At 36.2% G+C, this 18180-nt stretch overlaps 1 protein-coding gene across 1 annotated transcript in view; it reads right to left on the reverse strand.

Moving 5' to 3' along the window:
• Positions 1-9496: 9496 nt before the first annotated feature.
• The window catches only part of NDUFS4 (NADH:ubiquinone oxidoreductase subunit S4), a 43414-nt gene continuing 34730 nt past the window's right edge, over positions 9497-18180 (reverse strand). The window contains exons 3-5 of the mRNA XM_065739866.1: positions 16214-16386; positions 12276-12349; positions 9497-9709 (exon numbers count right to left, since the gene is read on the reverse strand). Coding sequence (XP_065595938.1) covers positions 9606-9709; positions 12276-12349; positions 16214-16386 — 351 coding nt within the window. The 3' untranslated portion in view covers positions 9497-9605. The remainder of the gene's footprint in view (positions 9710-12275; positions 12350-16213; positions 16387-18180) is intronic.

Below are 18180 nucleotides of genomic sequence, written 5' to 3' on the forward strand. Positions count from 1 at the left end.
AAATGGAAAAAGCACCACAGAGCTAGAGCAGCTAGCAGTCACACCAGCTTCCTGGGAGACATAAAGTCCTGACTGAAATTCTGGCTCCAGATCAGACCTGGTCATTTACACAGGAGAGAAGCAACCAAACCTAGTTATTGCCAGCTTTTGTCCTTTCTTTGGAGCAGTCCTATTCTGTGCAGACAACTAGGCATTAGTTGGGCCAGCAGAACGGAGTGGAATTCCTTAGTCTAACAGTTAGGGAATTCGCCTGGGATGTAGCAGCAGCAGGTGCAAGTCCCTTGATTGTGCCTTCCCAGATAGTATGCTTTCCAGCTATTGGCTCATCTCACGCAAGTTCAGTGGTTTTGATCTGAAGTGCCTGAACTGCAAATTATTTCAAAACTCATGTTCACTTATGCCAGAATTTCCCCACAAATCACAATGATTTCAATGCATCAACATTTCCAAACACTATTTCATTTTTCAGAGAATATTTTGCAAGCTGCCAAGACTGAGAGCTGTTTATGTTGCTGACAACTCAAACAACAGAGCTCTAATAGGTTAAAAATAATTCAAAATGAAGCCTAAAAATAAACTCTTTTTGAGCTACCCTAGTACTAGATTAATGATATCCCACAGATATGAGATTTAAGTACCTAGACACTGCTAGCAATTCTAATCACAGATGAGACGGTTGGCTACACTCTGCCATTTTATGCCCTCAGGAGTCTGCAAAGGTCATTCAAGTGCACAGATGTGGGATGTTCAGCATACTGGCCAAAAAGTAATTCCGAGCTCCAGAAAATGTAGAAGAGGATGGAATACATATAACCACATCACTCGAAGAATGACTGCGAGTCTTTAAGGCAATGCCTATGGAAAAGAATAAAAGGCCCAACAGGCGCCGGTAAGAACTGGATTTCTGTTTCTGTGACACCATTTGTTTTCTATTATGGATATTTGAGTCTTAGGTTAACATTCCTCTGAGATAAGACCTCATACCTGATAACATTCATCCCCAGGCCAGGCCACAGATCTATGTCCCTGGCACCATACAGCTATTTCTGTTTGAAATCCAAAGTACTCCCAAGAACCACATCAGTTTATCTTAATCTTTCTCTCCTTTTTTTTTTTTTTTTTAATTTATTTTTTTTTAAATGGAGATCTGGTCAGAAAAATTGCAGGGAAGAGAAAAATGGATCGTGATCCTAGAAAGAGACCCTGAGCACGTACCAAAGACCATATGGTAATGATCAAAGTTGAGGAAAAACAAAAAGCTGCCTTCCACCTGCAAAACAGAATTGTCTGAAGATAGTGAAATGGGAATGCTTTGAAGATAAGCCATCATATACTGTGGGAAAAGGAGGCAAGAAGTGAAACCTGGTTTTGAGACAATTTCCTAAGGTGCACTCTGTGATTGGTGAGCGGGGGAGCCAGGTGCTTATTATTTTCTACTCTGTTCTAACATGTAAAAGTCAGCAGAATGAGTGCTAATTGCATTTGTTACCTGCTTTTCCTCATAACCTTCCTTCCTTTGGATAGAAGGCAGACAGAGGAGAAACTGAAAATGATCTCAGCTCCTTTGAAAAAAATATTTCAGGTAGTCAAGTGCTCCTCTCCTTTGGGATTCCTTTATCGCCTTTAGTGGTCTTCTCCTGGAGTGCTTCAAGAAGATAAAGGCTCAAGTTCAAACATGGGCTCTGCAGTTTATTCTCCTGTGTTTCTTAATCAGTCTGAAATCCGAAGGCAGGCACTGATGGAAACTGAGGATGCTATTTTGAGGTCACATCAAGAGAAGTGAGTATACCTAACTCCCTCCACTCTTCTACTGCACTCAGTGGTAACATCTATGCCTCCTTCAGAAAGCATGAGGAATCTTGAGACAGGTGGTAATTCAAATTTATGCTGTGCAAAGTACGACAATTCAAATCTAGAGATGTCATTTCAACAGTTTTAACATCTCTTGGTTACATAATATTGGATCAGAAATTAATCATCTCTCAGATGTGAAGAGTGGTACTGACAGCTGAACTGCAGATGCTTACAGTGAAGACGGTAACAGCTTAACTGGTCTGTTTACAGTCATACAAGTGGCTAGAAGAAGACAAAGGTGGTCACTGTGGTTCTACCTAGACCATGTCCTGTTTCAGATGCGGAACAAATGCAGGCAGCTGCCTGGGTCTGCAGGGATGCCTGCTGAGCTGTGTACCTTTGAGTATTCTCACAGCCTCCAGCCATTTACGCTTTAGGAATTGCTAAGCTGGAGGTGGCTTCTGTGTGTTTAATAACCTTTAATGATTCCTCCCCACCCTCCCCCAGCTTGTTTAGTCTTTCTTTTGAGACACGCAAACATTTAGCATTCACATCACACCCATGGCAGTAGACAAAAAGTACTTCTGAAGCTCAGTGCATCTCAGCTCTTCAGATTTCTATACTAGCTAAATGGATCCAAACCTACCAGCTATTAAAGGAATCCAGTATAAGTGGGAATACCAGGTAGGTAGTTCTCACATCACCTCACTTAGAAGCAGGTACTGTAAGATGCTAGCATTTGTAGTTTAAAAGAAGTTACAGCGATGGGCTGCGGCAAAGTTGTTTCCATTTTACTGTTGTTTTAAAATTTGGATTATATTCACAGTGGCATGATCTGCTTTTTCATAGCTTAGTCACTGAAAGTGCTTTTGTTTAAATCATTTAATTTACATAGTTATTACATTTGCCTAAGTGCAAAGCATGGAAACCCGCTACCGCACATTTTCAGTGATGTCTTTCATTACTCCCTGTTGAGCCAAATGTTCCTTTCTCTCCCCAGAGTTTGCTTAATATCTAGCCGCAAAGAGCAGTTGCAAACAAGGGACCTGGAATGTTGGAAGTTAAAGTACTTATTTGTAGTGGTAAAATACTTACTAGTTTGTTTTGTGGTGTTTCAATGAAATTCTTTTCTTTAAGTGAGATTTTGTGCCAACTGTAACTGTGGAATATTTTACAGATTTTAAGGCTACCCTTTATGATGCTGTGGCTGGCGAAGGATCTTCGCCATCAGTGCTCCAGTAAGCTGAAAGAAGAACGCACTGTCAAAAGCCAAAAACCTCATGACCCATGCAATACATTAATGAATGAGACAGCCTGCAATGCAAAGGGCACTGCAACTGCAACATTTCCCCAGCTATGTCCAACACTCAAAAAGATTTCCTCAAGCACTGCGCAGACATCCCAAATGAGGCAATAGAAGTGGTCAGATAGGGGGTGAGAGGGAAGAACGTAAAAGCCAATCTCATTTCTGAGCAGCTCTCTATGTAATGTTGACAAAATACCAATTTGGCAACAACTTACCAAGTTGTCTGTAAACTAAAATTCTGAAAAATCAAAGCACTGACCAGAAAGTGCACTGAAATAAAAAAAGAATATATCAGGGACTGCTTGTAATAAGCAATATGTTCAGCTTTAAATTCACAGTATTTCTCAGTTTGGTGTTTTACTTCCCTTCGCTGTTTAAAGCAGAAGGCAGCAATGACAAGCTTGCATCTGATTAGAAAAAATCATCTCAGCAGACTGACTACAACTTTGCATACATATTCCTGTAACAGACAACTAAGGCAGGCTAATAGACAACTGCTTTACTTGATAGACATGCTAAAATTTTTCTTGTCTTCCCCACATAACGCAGGAAAATTTAAGTATCTTCCAGTATTTCTAGGTGTTGAGTAAACAGTAACTTGAAGTCTTCCTAACCACTTCTGATGTGGTGTCAAGAATAATTGTCCTTACTCCATCAAGTCCTGTGAAACCACTGTTTTACTGGGATGTTTTAGGAGGGTAAACTGTACATAGAATTTGGGAAGACTTAAATATTTCTGCAATATTAGGAAATAATTTTGAATCTGTGAAATCTAGCCGCGTGTACACATCTGAGTACAACAGCCAGTTTTAAAAGATCTGACAATTAATCCTGTAAAAAAACCCAGGTCTACTTACTCTTTCTATGCCCCCAAATACCCAACAGATCTAACTTCCAGAAAAGGCACAACCCACAGCTGAAGTTTCTTGCGAACTGACATACATACATTCTTGCTCCCATAGTTTGCAGTCAGTAGCAAAATTCTAGAATTACATCCCCAAATCCAAGCGGGTACTTTTCACAGTTCATATCCAGAGTACCCACACATACAGTTCAGATAGGCCAACTTTCTCATGGCCTGTTGTTACTTTTTCTTGCCTACTGTTTTTATTACATGCTACATGAATTCAGTTCTAAACACAAAACATGCAGTACCTCATAATGTGCCAAGATAGTATATATCTCTCACAGTCATTATCAGCAGCACCACATGGAAGCCTCACCTGGAGAAAAATCTCCGCACACAAGCTCAACAGGTGCAGTACCCCAAGTAACAAATACCACCAAACATTTGCTAGTTACATTAGTTTTGGTAGCCAGAAAGCTTGTAGGTGACAAATTCCAAAACTTCCTGTGTGGAACCATGCTTTGTTTATTTTGAATCTTCATTCTCAATACTTCATTGCTCTGCTTCTCTAAGAAAAGCAGTAAATAACAAAGCACTATTCTCTGTACGACTGATAAGAGTCCACTACTGTACTCATCCTCAGCTCTCTCCTACAGACTGAAGAGCTAATTCCACTCTACAGACTTGCTCCATATGAAAGGTACTCATACTTGCGAGAACGCTGTTTCCTCTCTACCTTGAAGAGGCTTTTGAAAGCCTTCCATAAATCCAGATGGACTACCTGGATCACCTTCTTCACTGACTACCCTGAAGAACACAAATGAGTTATGTAAAGTGAGTTATTTCTTATACAGCCAAACTGACTCATCCTTTTGTAACTTATCTGTATGCAGCTGTATATAGAGAGACCTCTTGGGGGGGAAAAAACAAATAATCAACCAGCTACCCTGACATCACATTCGTCCTCTTCTCAAGTGGATAAATGTTTTTAAGCTGTTCAAACTACAGAAAATACTTCTGTGATCACTACGAAAAATATGAATGTGAAGAATGCTTACTTAAGATCCAATTGAAATCTACATTGCAATACGTTCTCAAAATAATTCACCTTTGTTGTTGTGCTAAGCTGCTGTGGGCACATTTACTTCAGAAACCTTCCAATGTCAGTTGATGCTACCTAGCATTAATCAAATGCTAAAAACAAACGAACAAATCTAAGGATGTAAGAGGAGAAGGACTTACAGAAAACCTTCATTACCAGACCTATTATAGTTTACAATATGACTGCCTAATTTTCAGGGTTTTTTTTATTCTGTTACCTGAGGTTTATTCCCAGTTCTGTTCCTTTTGTACCAAGTATCTGTTATGCCCAGTAATCAAATATGAAGTGAGATAACTATATATCTGGAAAAACAAAAACAACAACAACAAAAAAACAGAAACAAACAAAAACAAAAACACTACATTAAATTTCTATTGTTAAATTATAGTTAATTAGTCCAAATTATCTTTTCCTTTTCTACTCTATGACAAAACTTTGCAGATAAAGGTAATCAAATTTTCCATTTCATCATACAGCTTAACAGATTGTTTTAAATTATCCATCAAAAGACAGAGTTAGGGAATACACTGCTAGAAAACTGAAACTGTGCTCTGAGTTCCCTGACAGTCTTTGGGTTCCTTCATAACACCAGAATTGTACAACTTGCAGGGCCTCTGTTTTATTAAAAATTTCTTGCTGAAATTATGCATGCTCATATTAGAAGTAACTTGGTACCCTACAAACACTTCTAAATATCTTGTTTTTATTTTTTATTTTTTCCCCAGCAGAACTACAGAAAATATATCAAAGCACAGCAGGTATGTGCTCAAATTTTGCAGGCAGTTTAATACTATAAATATTAAGATATTTGTACCCAGCAACAGCATGGGGAGCTCTAACTTGCAGCATTTCACTTTGGCTTAAGTAGGACCATAAAGATTAATGTAGTTCCAAGACTCCCAAGATGGCTACACAAGGTTGTGTGTGGTTACTTTCTTTCTCCCTCCCTCCCTCCCTCCCTCCTTCCCTCCCTCCCTTCCTCCCTTCCTTCCTTCTTCTTTCCTTTCCTTTTTCTCTTTTTCTTTCTTTCCTTTTTCTTTCTTTCCTTTTTCTTTCTTTCTTTCTTTCTTTCTTTCTTTCTTTCTTTCTTTCTTTCTTTCTTTCTTTCTTTCTTTCTTTCTTTCTTTCTTTCTTTCTTTCTTTCTTTCTTTCTTTCTTTCTTTCTTTCTCTTTCTTTCTTTCTTTCTTTCTCTTTCTTTCTTTCTCTTTTTCTTTCTTTCTTTCTTTCTTTCTTTCTTTCTTTCTTTCTTTCTTTCTTTCTTTCTTTCTTTCTTTCTTTCTTTCTTTCTTTCTTTCTTTCTTTTTCTCTTTCTTTCTTTCTCTTTTTCTTTCTTTCTTTCTTTCTTTCTTTCTTTCTTTCTTTCTTTCTTTCTTTCTTTCTTTCTTTCTTTCTTTCTTTCTTTCTTTCTTTCTTTCTTTCTTTTTCTTTCTTTCTCTCTTTCTCTCTCTCTCTCTCTTTCTTTCTCTCTCTCTTTCTTTCCTTCTTTCTCTCTCTTTCTTTCCTTTCTTTTCCAATTATGGCTCACCACTAAACTGGCATAAACAGGCTTACATTTGAAAGGAATTTGGAGAAAAGATGACAAGAAGAGGGATACACCAATGTGGAGTAAAATTTTCATGAAGTAGCTAAAATTCAGTAAAAAATGTTCCTGTTTTTAAACAGAAATTACAGGACTGACTGGAGTCTAATCCTTCAAAATCCCACACTTCTCCCTTTTCAAATGGACAAGAGGTGTAAAATAGAAGATATGTAACATGTACTTTCTAGATCTGCCCTATATGCAAGGCTTTTCTAAAGTATTGGCATGCAATTGTCTTGTGATCCTTTACAATTTAGTTCATTATTTCTGTATTAGACCATCAGAAACCTCAGATGTCTGTAAATCTCACACGTAAACTTGTATCTGTCAGTATTTTCAAGATTCTTTTTCTTCCATGATGAACTTCCAGAAGTTTGAAACACTACAGCCAGGAAGAATTTGATGATGAACAGCTATCTCTAAGACTAAGACGTATCTCTAATCTCATGCAGTGCTTACCTTAAGAGTCTCAAAAAGCCCAACAGATTTTTGTTGTTGAATAGTTAGTGGTTGAGGATACTCAAAAGATTAATTATTTAATTATGGTAGGTTAATTGTTGCATCGTTTGTTTTGCTATATTCTAGTTCTGTGGAAAATTTTACCTATCATAACCAAGTATAGATAAAAACGAGTGTTCATCAATGAAACATCCATTTATAAAGCTGGTCAGGTATGATTTTTGTACAATTTCTGTTTAATTATAGACCTGCAGCACTTGATATGTTAGTGTAAGAGGTAATGTGGTTTAATAACTAATAGAATTTTTGAACTTTAAAATATATTCCTATTGGTAGTAATGTTTTGACTTCTGCAAGCTCCTGAACTTGATTTCACTCCTAAGGCTTGAAGACTATAGTAGGAATAACCAACACCACCACCGTTAGCATGCTCGTCATTAAGAAACCCCACACCCCACAGCAGAAAACCATCCAAGTCCTAAGAAAGCAGTTAGACAAAAAGAAGTTACTGGCCCAAATCTCAGTAAACAACTTTCAAGTCAAGTGCATGTTAGAGAATCATATATATATATATATGTATGTATTTGTTAAATTTAGATTTATATATATATATATATACAAAACAAACAAGAATTTCCTTCCTCTAGCCTATTCCAAGAAAAAAACAAAATTTGAATTTTGATGTAATGAATGCTCTAATAACTCTACTAGTTGGAGGAAGCTGGGGGCTGGACTCAATGATCTCCAGGTCCCTTCCAACTCCTATAATTCTGTGAACCTGTGCAACAATGGAAGTGCTCTATGTGAAACTAGCTCTAGTTATGAACTGTATAAATTAACAACATCTCCATACATTAGGTTTACAATAACCACATTAAGTATTTCCTGTTTATCAGGCATTACCTTGGACTATATAATTTCAAAAATCAAGCTGTGCATTGGCTTCTTTAGATACCCAAGCACTTTTTGACAGCTATCTTACAAAGCTCAAAGACCATTTAAGTAAGATATGCCTGATCTTCACTATCAAAATAAAAAAGGAGAAAGAAAAAAAACACAAAATGGCTCTAATGGCTCTTCGTTTTACTGTTTCTTAATAAGAACAGCATATTTACCTTAGCTAAAATACAGAGATGCAGTAGATTCTGGATTGTTAAAGATTTCATTTTGGTGAGGAGTTCCTGGAGGAATTTAGGGTCCACTGCACAATGCAGCTTTCAAAACTCAATAGGAAGATGAACCGGAGTAAAAGTTCTTGTCTGTGGTAGGGAAATAGCTACATCAGCCAACTGGTTAATTACACTGAAACTGGGTATGAACAATGGTTTAAACAAATGTTAGCAGGCATATAGGGCAGCTGGTTAAAACTAAGCAAGAATATAATCACATTTGGACAGCATACAGTAGTTTTATGCCTTCTTTTTGCTAAAATTCAGAGCACTGCACTTACACTATCCATGAGCTCTGTGAAGAGAACTATTATAAAAGTTTTTTTTTTTTTTGTGAGAATTGGTTCAGATAAAATTCTAAATTGCATATCAAAAGACATACCCTTCCCCCAACTGGTAATACATTTCTGTGATCTTGCACTGATATCTCAATTTAAACAGAATTTAAAAGAAAAATAAATAAATCAAAAGCCACAGATATGTAAAACAAAGTATTCAAAACATGATATTGCACATATTACAGTCAGTGCTTTATTGTCTTGTAACAGAGACTGAGTTTAGGCTATATATTCAACACTAAAGCTGAGATTCTATCATTACATCTCTTACTAGGTAACAGGAAATTTCAGTGCAGATGAACATGTAACTAACAACAAAGAAAACACAGAAGAATAATTAGAAATGTATATGGTGATGTTGTGTGAGGCATCTGGACACCCTTTTGACTTCATCTGTCAACATTTTACTGTTTTTCTTTCACGATGGAAGATCGTCACAAATAATTAGAATCCCAGTCTTCAACTAATCTCCTGCATATCTAAAACTAAAACAGTGGTTTCTACTCATGTTATTCTATCCTGCTATTCTGGAATAATAACATTATGTTGAGCAAGATTAAGTAATTGTTTAAATTATGTTCAAATGTTAAGTTCTGCATCTCATACTCTGCTATTCAATTAACAAAGGTGTCTTATGTATGAGAAAAAACCACACTTCTATTGAGTAAGTTTGTACACACAGAAAATTTAAAGAAGATATTGAATATAAAATTACAGTGAAAGATAAACCACAACCTTTCTTTAAAGTTGCAGCTGAGTGCAAACATTCCTTTTGATAGATTCCTAATGCAGCAATTTTTTGCAAGTATGAACACCCCAAATCTCCTCTATATATAGGGAAGTTTGTAACAGGTTCAATTGGAGACATCAAAAACATTTTAAATAGACATCACAAGATGCATTTGTAGTTTAAAGGTCAAATTTATTAGGAGATTAAGAGATGTATTATACGTGGACTATAAATACAGCACAGCTGACTTTATTCACAGTCAGAGACAGCCAATGCCAACTTATTTTGTAGACACCCTTGTTCTTTTGTTCCAGGAAAAGTTTGCACCGTAAGACTTGGATTTAGGTTTCGGAATCTTCTTTTCTTCCACGTCATAGCTCCATCCTAGGGGTTGTGGGAGAAATGGTGAGGGGCAGTTGGGGAGACAGAAAAAAAAAAAAAGAAAACATTTTAAATATTCATAGCATAAAATATAGAGTAAATGCATCTTAAACCTTCTAACTTTAGTATCTTTTCTCCAGATAGGCATCTACTATGTTCCTCCTTTGCAGCTGGCAGCAGGGAATACAGAAATGTCATACAGTGTCATGCTTATTCTCAAAATTGAGAGACTTCGCATACCTCAACTTTCAGTACCCCTGCAGAAAACTTGGCAGTCATCAGCAAAAAAAGCTCAACAGGGAACACTGACCATTTATGTATGCAGTTCTGCAAGTTCATGGCATTGCAACTCTAGAGCATCACAAAGGTACTAAGGCTCTGTGTAAGCAGAGGCAAAAAATGAAAAAAGGTAGGAAAGAAAGGTAAGGTCACCAGGAAAAGGTAGCATAGAGAAGTCCAGTCCTAAAAGTTTGGGAAAGAATTGAGACCTTGGAAAGCCAAAGACAAAGGAAAGGTGGGAGGAACAAGGTAAGGAACAGCAAAGAAAAATATTCAACATCACAAGGGAGTCTAATGCTTAACTTTTTATAAGAACATAAAAAATTAATAGTAAAAGAGAAAGGAATGAAGTGATAGAAGACAAGTAAATTATGTGATAGTTAAGCAAGAGAAATGCTAAAAAATGTCAGAAAAGAGGAGGTGGAGATATCAGTGTTTATGTAAATCAAAATGCAAATTGACTGCAGCCTCCAGGTGCCTGGAAAGTTGCCAGGGCAGCACTCAGTATTACAAAGTTTGGTCTCTTTAGCTGCAACATTTCACTCAGAGTAGAAATGCTTGAGTGGAAGCTAGAAATGAAAAGAGTATAGTTTTAACTGATATATACTGATATAACGACACATTTCTTCCTTTGCTTTAAAATGAAACTTCATTAGGTTAGAGAAGGTTTAACACAGACCTGAATTTTTACATTTGTTATGCACAGAAAATACTCAGTGTACACACACAGACATCATGTCACAGACACAGGTCATCCTGTCAATATGCCCCAATTTAATGTATTCACCAATGACACAGAAAGGATACTTTTTATTATAAGGTTGAAACAATATTGATTTCACCATCAGAAACACTGGAACACACCTGCGGTTTTGAAAACATATTCCTTCCATCTGTGAAATCACTCTCTTTTGCCTACTGTTCTGATTAACAATATAAGCTTGAGTAAACAGCCAGAACTACAGCCAGAGACAAACTTTGGTATCACAACATTCAGCATTAAAACACTTGACTTTGAGGCACTTGGCCGCTGGAATGGAATCTACAGCCCCAGCTTATTGCCTTATCATTTTATACACTAGGTAGAGAGGTACTGAGAGCCTTCAAGAGATTTGCAACTGCCAGCACAACAACTTGGGCTGCCACAGCTATCAGAAATCCATTGCATATAACTTTGGGCTGCAAGAGGCTGCCATATGTGATAAGACTTCACATTCTAGAATAGGCTCCTTCAGTTAGGTACCTTCAGTTTTTCAAAACAAACAGCAGAGCTCATTTTATAAAAATACCACAGTGGTGGGGGAGATAACTCTTGCCTAGAACTCTGTCATACAAGCTATGGAGACAGAAAGCAGAATGTACTTTCTCTAGAATATTGGTATTACATGACTAAAGGTTACTGTGGCGCAGAAAAGCTCTACTTGTTACTAAAGCAATATGCATTTCAATAGATTGGACTAAAAAGAATTTACATCTACAATGTAAACTTCTAATTTCATCCAGTTACAAGTGTTTCCTCCTTGTTTCAATTTCAGACCATCCTTAGCAGTCACACTTTGGACAGATCTCTCCTGCTACTGTATTCACCATGCTCTTACTCAACTACAGAAAATGCTTCAGAAGGGATAGGCGAAAAGATAGCTCACCTGAAGATCCAAAGTTCTTAAGTGAGAACTGTCTTAAAATCAAATCCCACTCTCATCAGAATACTTGCGATATCTAAGATTTGTGGAAGATAAACTTGAGGTTTTGAAGAATTTTGTTTTACAAAACTTGGGCAGTCCTCACTGAAAGGACAGACAACTGAGTTCATAGACTTACAAATTTCAATATTTCAGTTTAAAAGCCATGTGCCACTCTAAATGCACACCTACAGTCCTCATTTCTTCCTATAAAAGCATGCTTTAATTTTTAAAAATTCCTATTTCCAGCTGCATCTGACATTGATCCTATTACCTACACGGCAATAGGAAAATCAAATAGACCAAAATTTGAGAAAAAAAAAATAAAATCACACAGTTCAGCCTTTTAACTGCAAAATTTAATCATCTTTTCATATTTTTATGGGTGCACAGCAGAATCATCTAACAACTACATACAGTTTGGTCTGATGAGGAAATGTTACTCTCTAATAACTTGGACCACACACTGATGACTGCAGACTGCAGAAAAAACTTAACCTCCACATATATTATTCCTGGTTTTAACTCAATTATATCAGTTCCATACATTCATGAGGACTAAGGACCAAGCTGAATTCATATTCACACCTCATGTGTATAATACGCACCATTTTTTTCAGCAAAGGCAATGGCATCTTCTTTAGTAGAGAAAGTAAGAACCATGTTGGATAAAGGATCAGCTCTGTAAGAAATAAGATGACAGATTTTAGCAACACTTGAAATATGAAATATTTATATCTGCATATCAAGTGCCAGCCAAAAGCTGTATTGCACGTCATTTCAAAAGCACACTGAATTTCAGCCATTCAAAATTCCAACATTTTTAATTAGTTCTAGGATTAACTTTCAGTTTTTCCAGAGTATTGTTTCCATCTTTCAGTTTGCTGAAATTCCCTTCCAACTCAATGCAAAAATAATTGTTTTAAGTTTTTTAGTCAATAAATTTGTCTACTTGCTGAGGTTGTAATAAATGTTTTGTAACAATCTTCTTTGATTTTCAAAGTTGTTCAGTCCCTCTCTTTTGGGGAGGAGGCTTAAGGCAATTTAGAACAATTTAAGGAGGAAAGAAGTCTGCAGAGCAGTTTGTAGGAGAATAATCAAATGCAGAATGCCAAAGTGAGCAGAGCAGGAATTCAAGAGAGACTGAAAAGGATGTGAACAGACTAACATTCTGTTGAAGTCATGTGACCCTCAAAAATTACTCTAGTACAGAAATGAAATCTTAAGCCATCAATGAAAACAAAGTTCAGAAACTCAAATTGCTAGCTAACCAATTACACAGTGGTTATTTATTGATCATCAGCTACTCTCAATTACATTTCTGAAAGAAAGCAAATAAGAAAAACACTTTTTGAAACTAATTAAAATCTCAGTAAAAAAAAACTTTTATTTTGCTTTAAAAGCTTAACTTAAAAGCAGTGACACAAGAAGTTGGGATCTAAAAATTAACTATAAGACTTTCATAGATAGGGCAAGGATCCATGATGCTTCCCTGAGCGATCATCTTAGCCTGGGAGACAACTGTGAGACAAGACCAAATTGCAATCAACTGTTGAAGGAGCTGTCTCTGACTGTTCTCTCTTTGAAGCTATAAGGGTAAATGAAGGAAAAAAGCAACCAAAGATACGTTGAACTCTATACAATAAAGGACAAAGACTGTGACTGGCAGAGGGGGAGGGGAAGAGGGGGAATCTAGCTCCCAGCAAAGACAACAATGTAATTTTATCTGATGTATGTATAAATCCAATATATTCTCCAAGAAAAATACCCACATTGGATTGAAGCAGAAATTAGACTTAGACATACCAAAATGACAAGGTTTTTTTGTAAAAATATGTAAATATTTACCTTATAATCTTATAAAGGCAATATAGAGATATAGGGACTATGAATTAACTCATAGCGTGACCAAAAGACTATCAAGCAACCCAACATTTGTAATAATTGGTCAGCTAATGCTTACTGGTCATCTTTCCTGTGACTGAGGTTGGAAAAAATCTAGTCAGTGCTACTAAGCAGAAAACAAAGAAATTTAAGTCTGATGTAGAGAGGAACTTGTACCTGTTTAGTGCTGCTCGTTTAGTGAAAGCCTTCCCAAACAGAAGCTATTTGGAAATAATGAAATGAAGAAAGCATGCATTCTGTTTTCCTTTATGTTCATCCTTCATACAATTTAAATTTAGCTTTTGGATTTCTTTCTCTGAATGAGCTACCCATGTATTTAAATTTGTGATAACCTGTGAGCGAACAGCAGAATTCAGAAAGGCCAACAGGATGTCCTGTCAGTAGTAAGAGTACTACACGATTTCCTGTGCTCTGGGCTGACTATCAATGACTGCAGATAGGAATTTCACATTTTGTTTTTTCTAAAATCCTATGCAATGGAAACCATATGATTTCTGTGTTTCTTAGTTAACAGCTTTACATTAGGATGTAGTAAAAAACTATTAATTTGCTTTCCTGAAAAGAAAGCTCTCAATTTAAATAAAATAGACCTGTGGTATTTTGTTTTGGTCTACAAGTGTGTTATTTGCACTGAAAAAAAAAATGAAGAGATGGCAATAATAAATACATATTTTTTAATGTTTATCAGATTGTAAAATGACAGAAATATAGGAGAGACCTACAGGTAAGTTAAGTATATTGAGTCCAGAGTACAAAAAGGCTCATCTCTAATTGCATTACATTATACAAAATTAAACAGGAAAACTGTTCTCTGAAGAGTAACTTCTGCAGAAATTAAACCTGAAGTGAAGAAACTTTTGTCAGTTCTTTTCTGGGGGTTGAATGGTAACTTGAAATTGCTAGGATGTCCACTAATTTCTTACCAGAGTTCTTTAAAGAATGAGTAGATACAAAGTAGTTTACAAAACCCTTGACCTAGCTGTGGCAATTTACTACACAGCCCCAAATTTGGCTGATCTGGAGCTTGTTTAAGCAAGAAATATTCCTTCCCTTGCCTTAAAATAAAAATGCATGCAGGGATGCATTAATTCAGAACAGCCATTCAATTCTATGTACCTATGCTAAACTCACTCCAGGACAGTTCAGCATTCAGGTAAGCCCTTAATAACATGGCACGTTTCCCTAGGTGGTTAGAAAATGTAAAAGCCATTATTTTGGCTCAGAATGTGCAGAATCCCACCCAGAAAGTAAGTTGTCTGGAGAGGACACATTCCCAGCAAAGGGGAATTAAAAGAAAAGTTAAATTAGACCTGAATATAAAGCTGGTGTTACTGGCACCTGTTACAGTACTGTAATCTGTGCTGGGTATAAATAAACCTTATGGTAGTGGCTAGACACTTTGTGGGGAACAGAAGACAGGTGGGAAAGGTGTACTGCTGGTCAACAGTCTATTATCTAATTTAGGCCATTGTGAAACCACTCAGTCATGACTTGCTAAATGTAACAGCTACTTGCAGCAGTGGAATCATACAAGCCATAAATGTGTTAGGTCACTGAAGTCTCACAGTGAAGCAGTAATTTAAATATCCTTAAGATGAGATGGTGAAGAACCTCAGAACTTACTAAGATGAAGATCATTATATACAGTTAAAGTTTTAACAAAGATATTATATGTTTTAACAGATATTATAATAAAATTATTTTAATCTCTATAGTATTTTCCTTCATCTAATGACGTAATATCTCAGCTTTCCTAATTTCATAATTTCAGAGGTATTCTGAAAACCAATCTATGATAAATTTACAGATTTTGTTTAATCAGTAGTTTGTGTTCTTTAATCATCAGTGCCAGTACGACTGTAGCCAAAAATTTCCAGCAACGTATCCTTTCTGAAGTCCGAAGATTAATTTCTATTGTTTGACATTTGCTTATGGAGAATAACTAACTTTTTTGAGCAACCTTAAAACGGCTTCCAATCAAAATTTCAGTATCAGTGGAAGAATATTAAGGAACTCTAACCACACTGTAAAATGTAGTCTGTACATTCATTTAGAGAAAAAGAAATAGCTGCATCGAAGTTACATCTCTAAATTTTTACACAGTTAGCATAAAATTACTACTTTTCTGGATTTTGGCATATTTAAAGTATTAACCAGTCACAACAGCAATGCTGAAACTGATTTTTTAAACAGTTTGCTTGTTAAAAATTGACTGTAGCTCCTCAGTTCATATTTTTAGGCTTTTTATACAACTTTATAAAAAGAAATTCCAAATGCTAGATATCATTGTTTTATGTATAATCAAATTTAATGTATGGAACTGACAGCTGAGAAAAATTTCCTGCTTCAGGTATTTAATAACCTTCCTTCCCTGATGCTATTATACAGTAACATTACCCACAATTACAGTAGTTGAAATTTCTGCGTAACATTCTTCAAACTCTTTAAGAAGATTTTGTAAACTAAAAATCTGTATTTACGTGAAAATTAATCATATGACAAACAAACTTGACCTCTTACTTGCTGTAAGTGCTATTAAAATACAAGTAGTTTTACAAACATAAAGACCAATTCAACATTCACATGACTGGTAAAAGCCAAATATAGAAGAAAAGTATCTCCAAATTCAGTAACCACTCACGTAGATGCCCAACCCATCAGAGGGTTCTCCCAGCGCTCTCTGTTATCAAATTCCATCTTCCATTTCTTCGTATTGTTAACTCCTGCCTGCATCGCATTACGTGCTGGAACAAAAATGTGAACTCTTCTGGTTTTGATGTGCTCATCTGGAACACCAGTCAAAGTAGAGATATCCTATGGAAAATGCAATGGAATTTGTTGAAAACAGTTCACGTGATAGGCTTGTAAATTAATACTGCTTCTACTTCTTACACAATGTCATGTCTGATTTTTCTTAAAATTACCGTATGAGAGTTTTGCAGAAACATATGTTACGAGTCCAGGTTCATAATACTGAAGCAATTCCTCACTGGGGTTGCTGTCACCCTGCTTCCCCTGGCTCAACAAGGTTTTACATGGATCAGCCACCTGAACCTGCTTGTCTCCCATCTATACAACTGCCAGAGCCAGAGGAGAAGCAAGACATCCCCTCCAACACCCCACCTACAGCTGTGAAGCCAGGACTGATCGAATTTGCACCAGCTAAAGCTACCATGAAAATGTATCATTAGCATTTAAGCACTCTACAAATGAACATAATGAAAATAAAAACTAAAGGACCACAAAAAGCAGCCCAAAAGTATTAGCTGACTTTTATAATAAAAAAGATTGGGAAAAGTCTCACACAAACTGCTATGAAAAACTACTCTCAGCAGCATCTGATATAATTAAAGTGAACTTTCTCTTTAAAAACTAAACAGTAATTACATAAAATTAACCTGTCAGTTCACCCTCATACAGTAGAGTGTGAAATCAAACATCAAATCCATCTCTAAGGATGCTAAACTACTCCTGTTCCTTACATACTTAAAAGGCCAGTGGGAGCTCTTTGGTCTCCCTCCCTCCCCTCCTCTCTCCAGAAACAAGTAGTAAAGTAGTTAGTCCAAAAAAAAAAAATACCTAAGAGAATGTTGGGCATATTGAACTCATCTCACCAGCAGTGGAATGACTTGCAAGCAAAAGCAAACAAGTTTAAAGGAAACACTGTGGCTTTACATGTCTGTAGCTACTAAATTTATGGGATTTTGTTTTGCGGCAAACTTAAAAGCTCTTGGTGCTGACTCCACACCATCCTTTGAAATGAGGAAAGTCATATTTTTCTGTTCTTCAGAAAACAGACTTTGGGAGATCAATCCCTCAAAACTACAGCAGGGAGCACGTCTGAAGCATTTCATTTGTATTTGCAATTGGAAAAGAAGGTAAAACAAACAAACGTGCAAACTAATTTTTCAAATTTTAAGTAAGTTTTCTACACAGCCTACCACAAGGCAACTGTCCAAACATCTTAACAATTCCATTGCAAATGCTTTCATTAGGATCAAATAATGTTTATTTTCAATGAGTCTAGCAATGATATGAAAGACTAGAAAGACTACCACTTACTGAAATGTTGCAACACAGAGAACAACATCGGACAGACACATTGGCATTTCTGACTGCTGTAGCTTGAACCACAGTTTCAGAAGGAGATAGCTTCAAGTTTTCTTAGTTCAACTGGCAAACTGCTTTGTTTAATTATTTTTTTAAATGCAGTAAATGTTTTGTGAGACTTCAACATGTTTATAAACCTGGAATAATGCATTACTCTTGAAATCCATATTTTAACAAATGTGTCTCAGTTGAGAACATTTTACATTACTCTCCAGTATATTTCCCCTTTGAAATAATCTGGATATTGCTATGTGCAAACCTGCTTGCTTGTTATTATCAAATACATCTGAATTTGCAAGCTTGGAAATAACACGACATCATGAACATATTTTTTCCTATCATAATGCTCATCAACTTCTATGTTCATTAATAATTTTATCCTTCAGATTTGGAGGTCTTCTAATTTCTCTAGAATTCTCTGGGATTAAAATGAAATGCTGTATTAACTAGCATTATGGACATATTTCATTTTGTCTTTTGAAGCTTTCATGCTAGAAA

Source organism: Cyrtonyx montezumae, unplaced genomic scaffold (genome assembly GCF_038088225.1).
Source record: "Cyrtonyx montezumae isolate F1298 unplaced genomic scaffold, pur_monq_1.0 scaffold_25, whole genome shotgun sequence".
Taxonomy (NCBI): domain Eukaryota; kingdom Metazoa; phylum Chordata; class Aves; order Galliformes; family Odontophoridae; genus Cyrtonyx; species Cyrtonyx montezumae.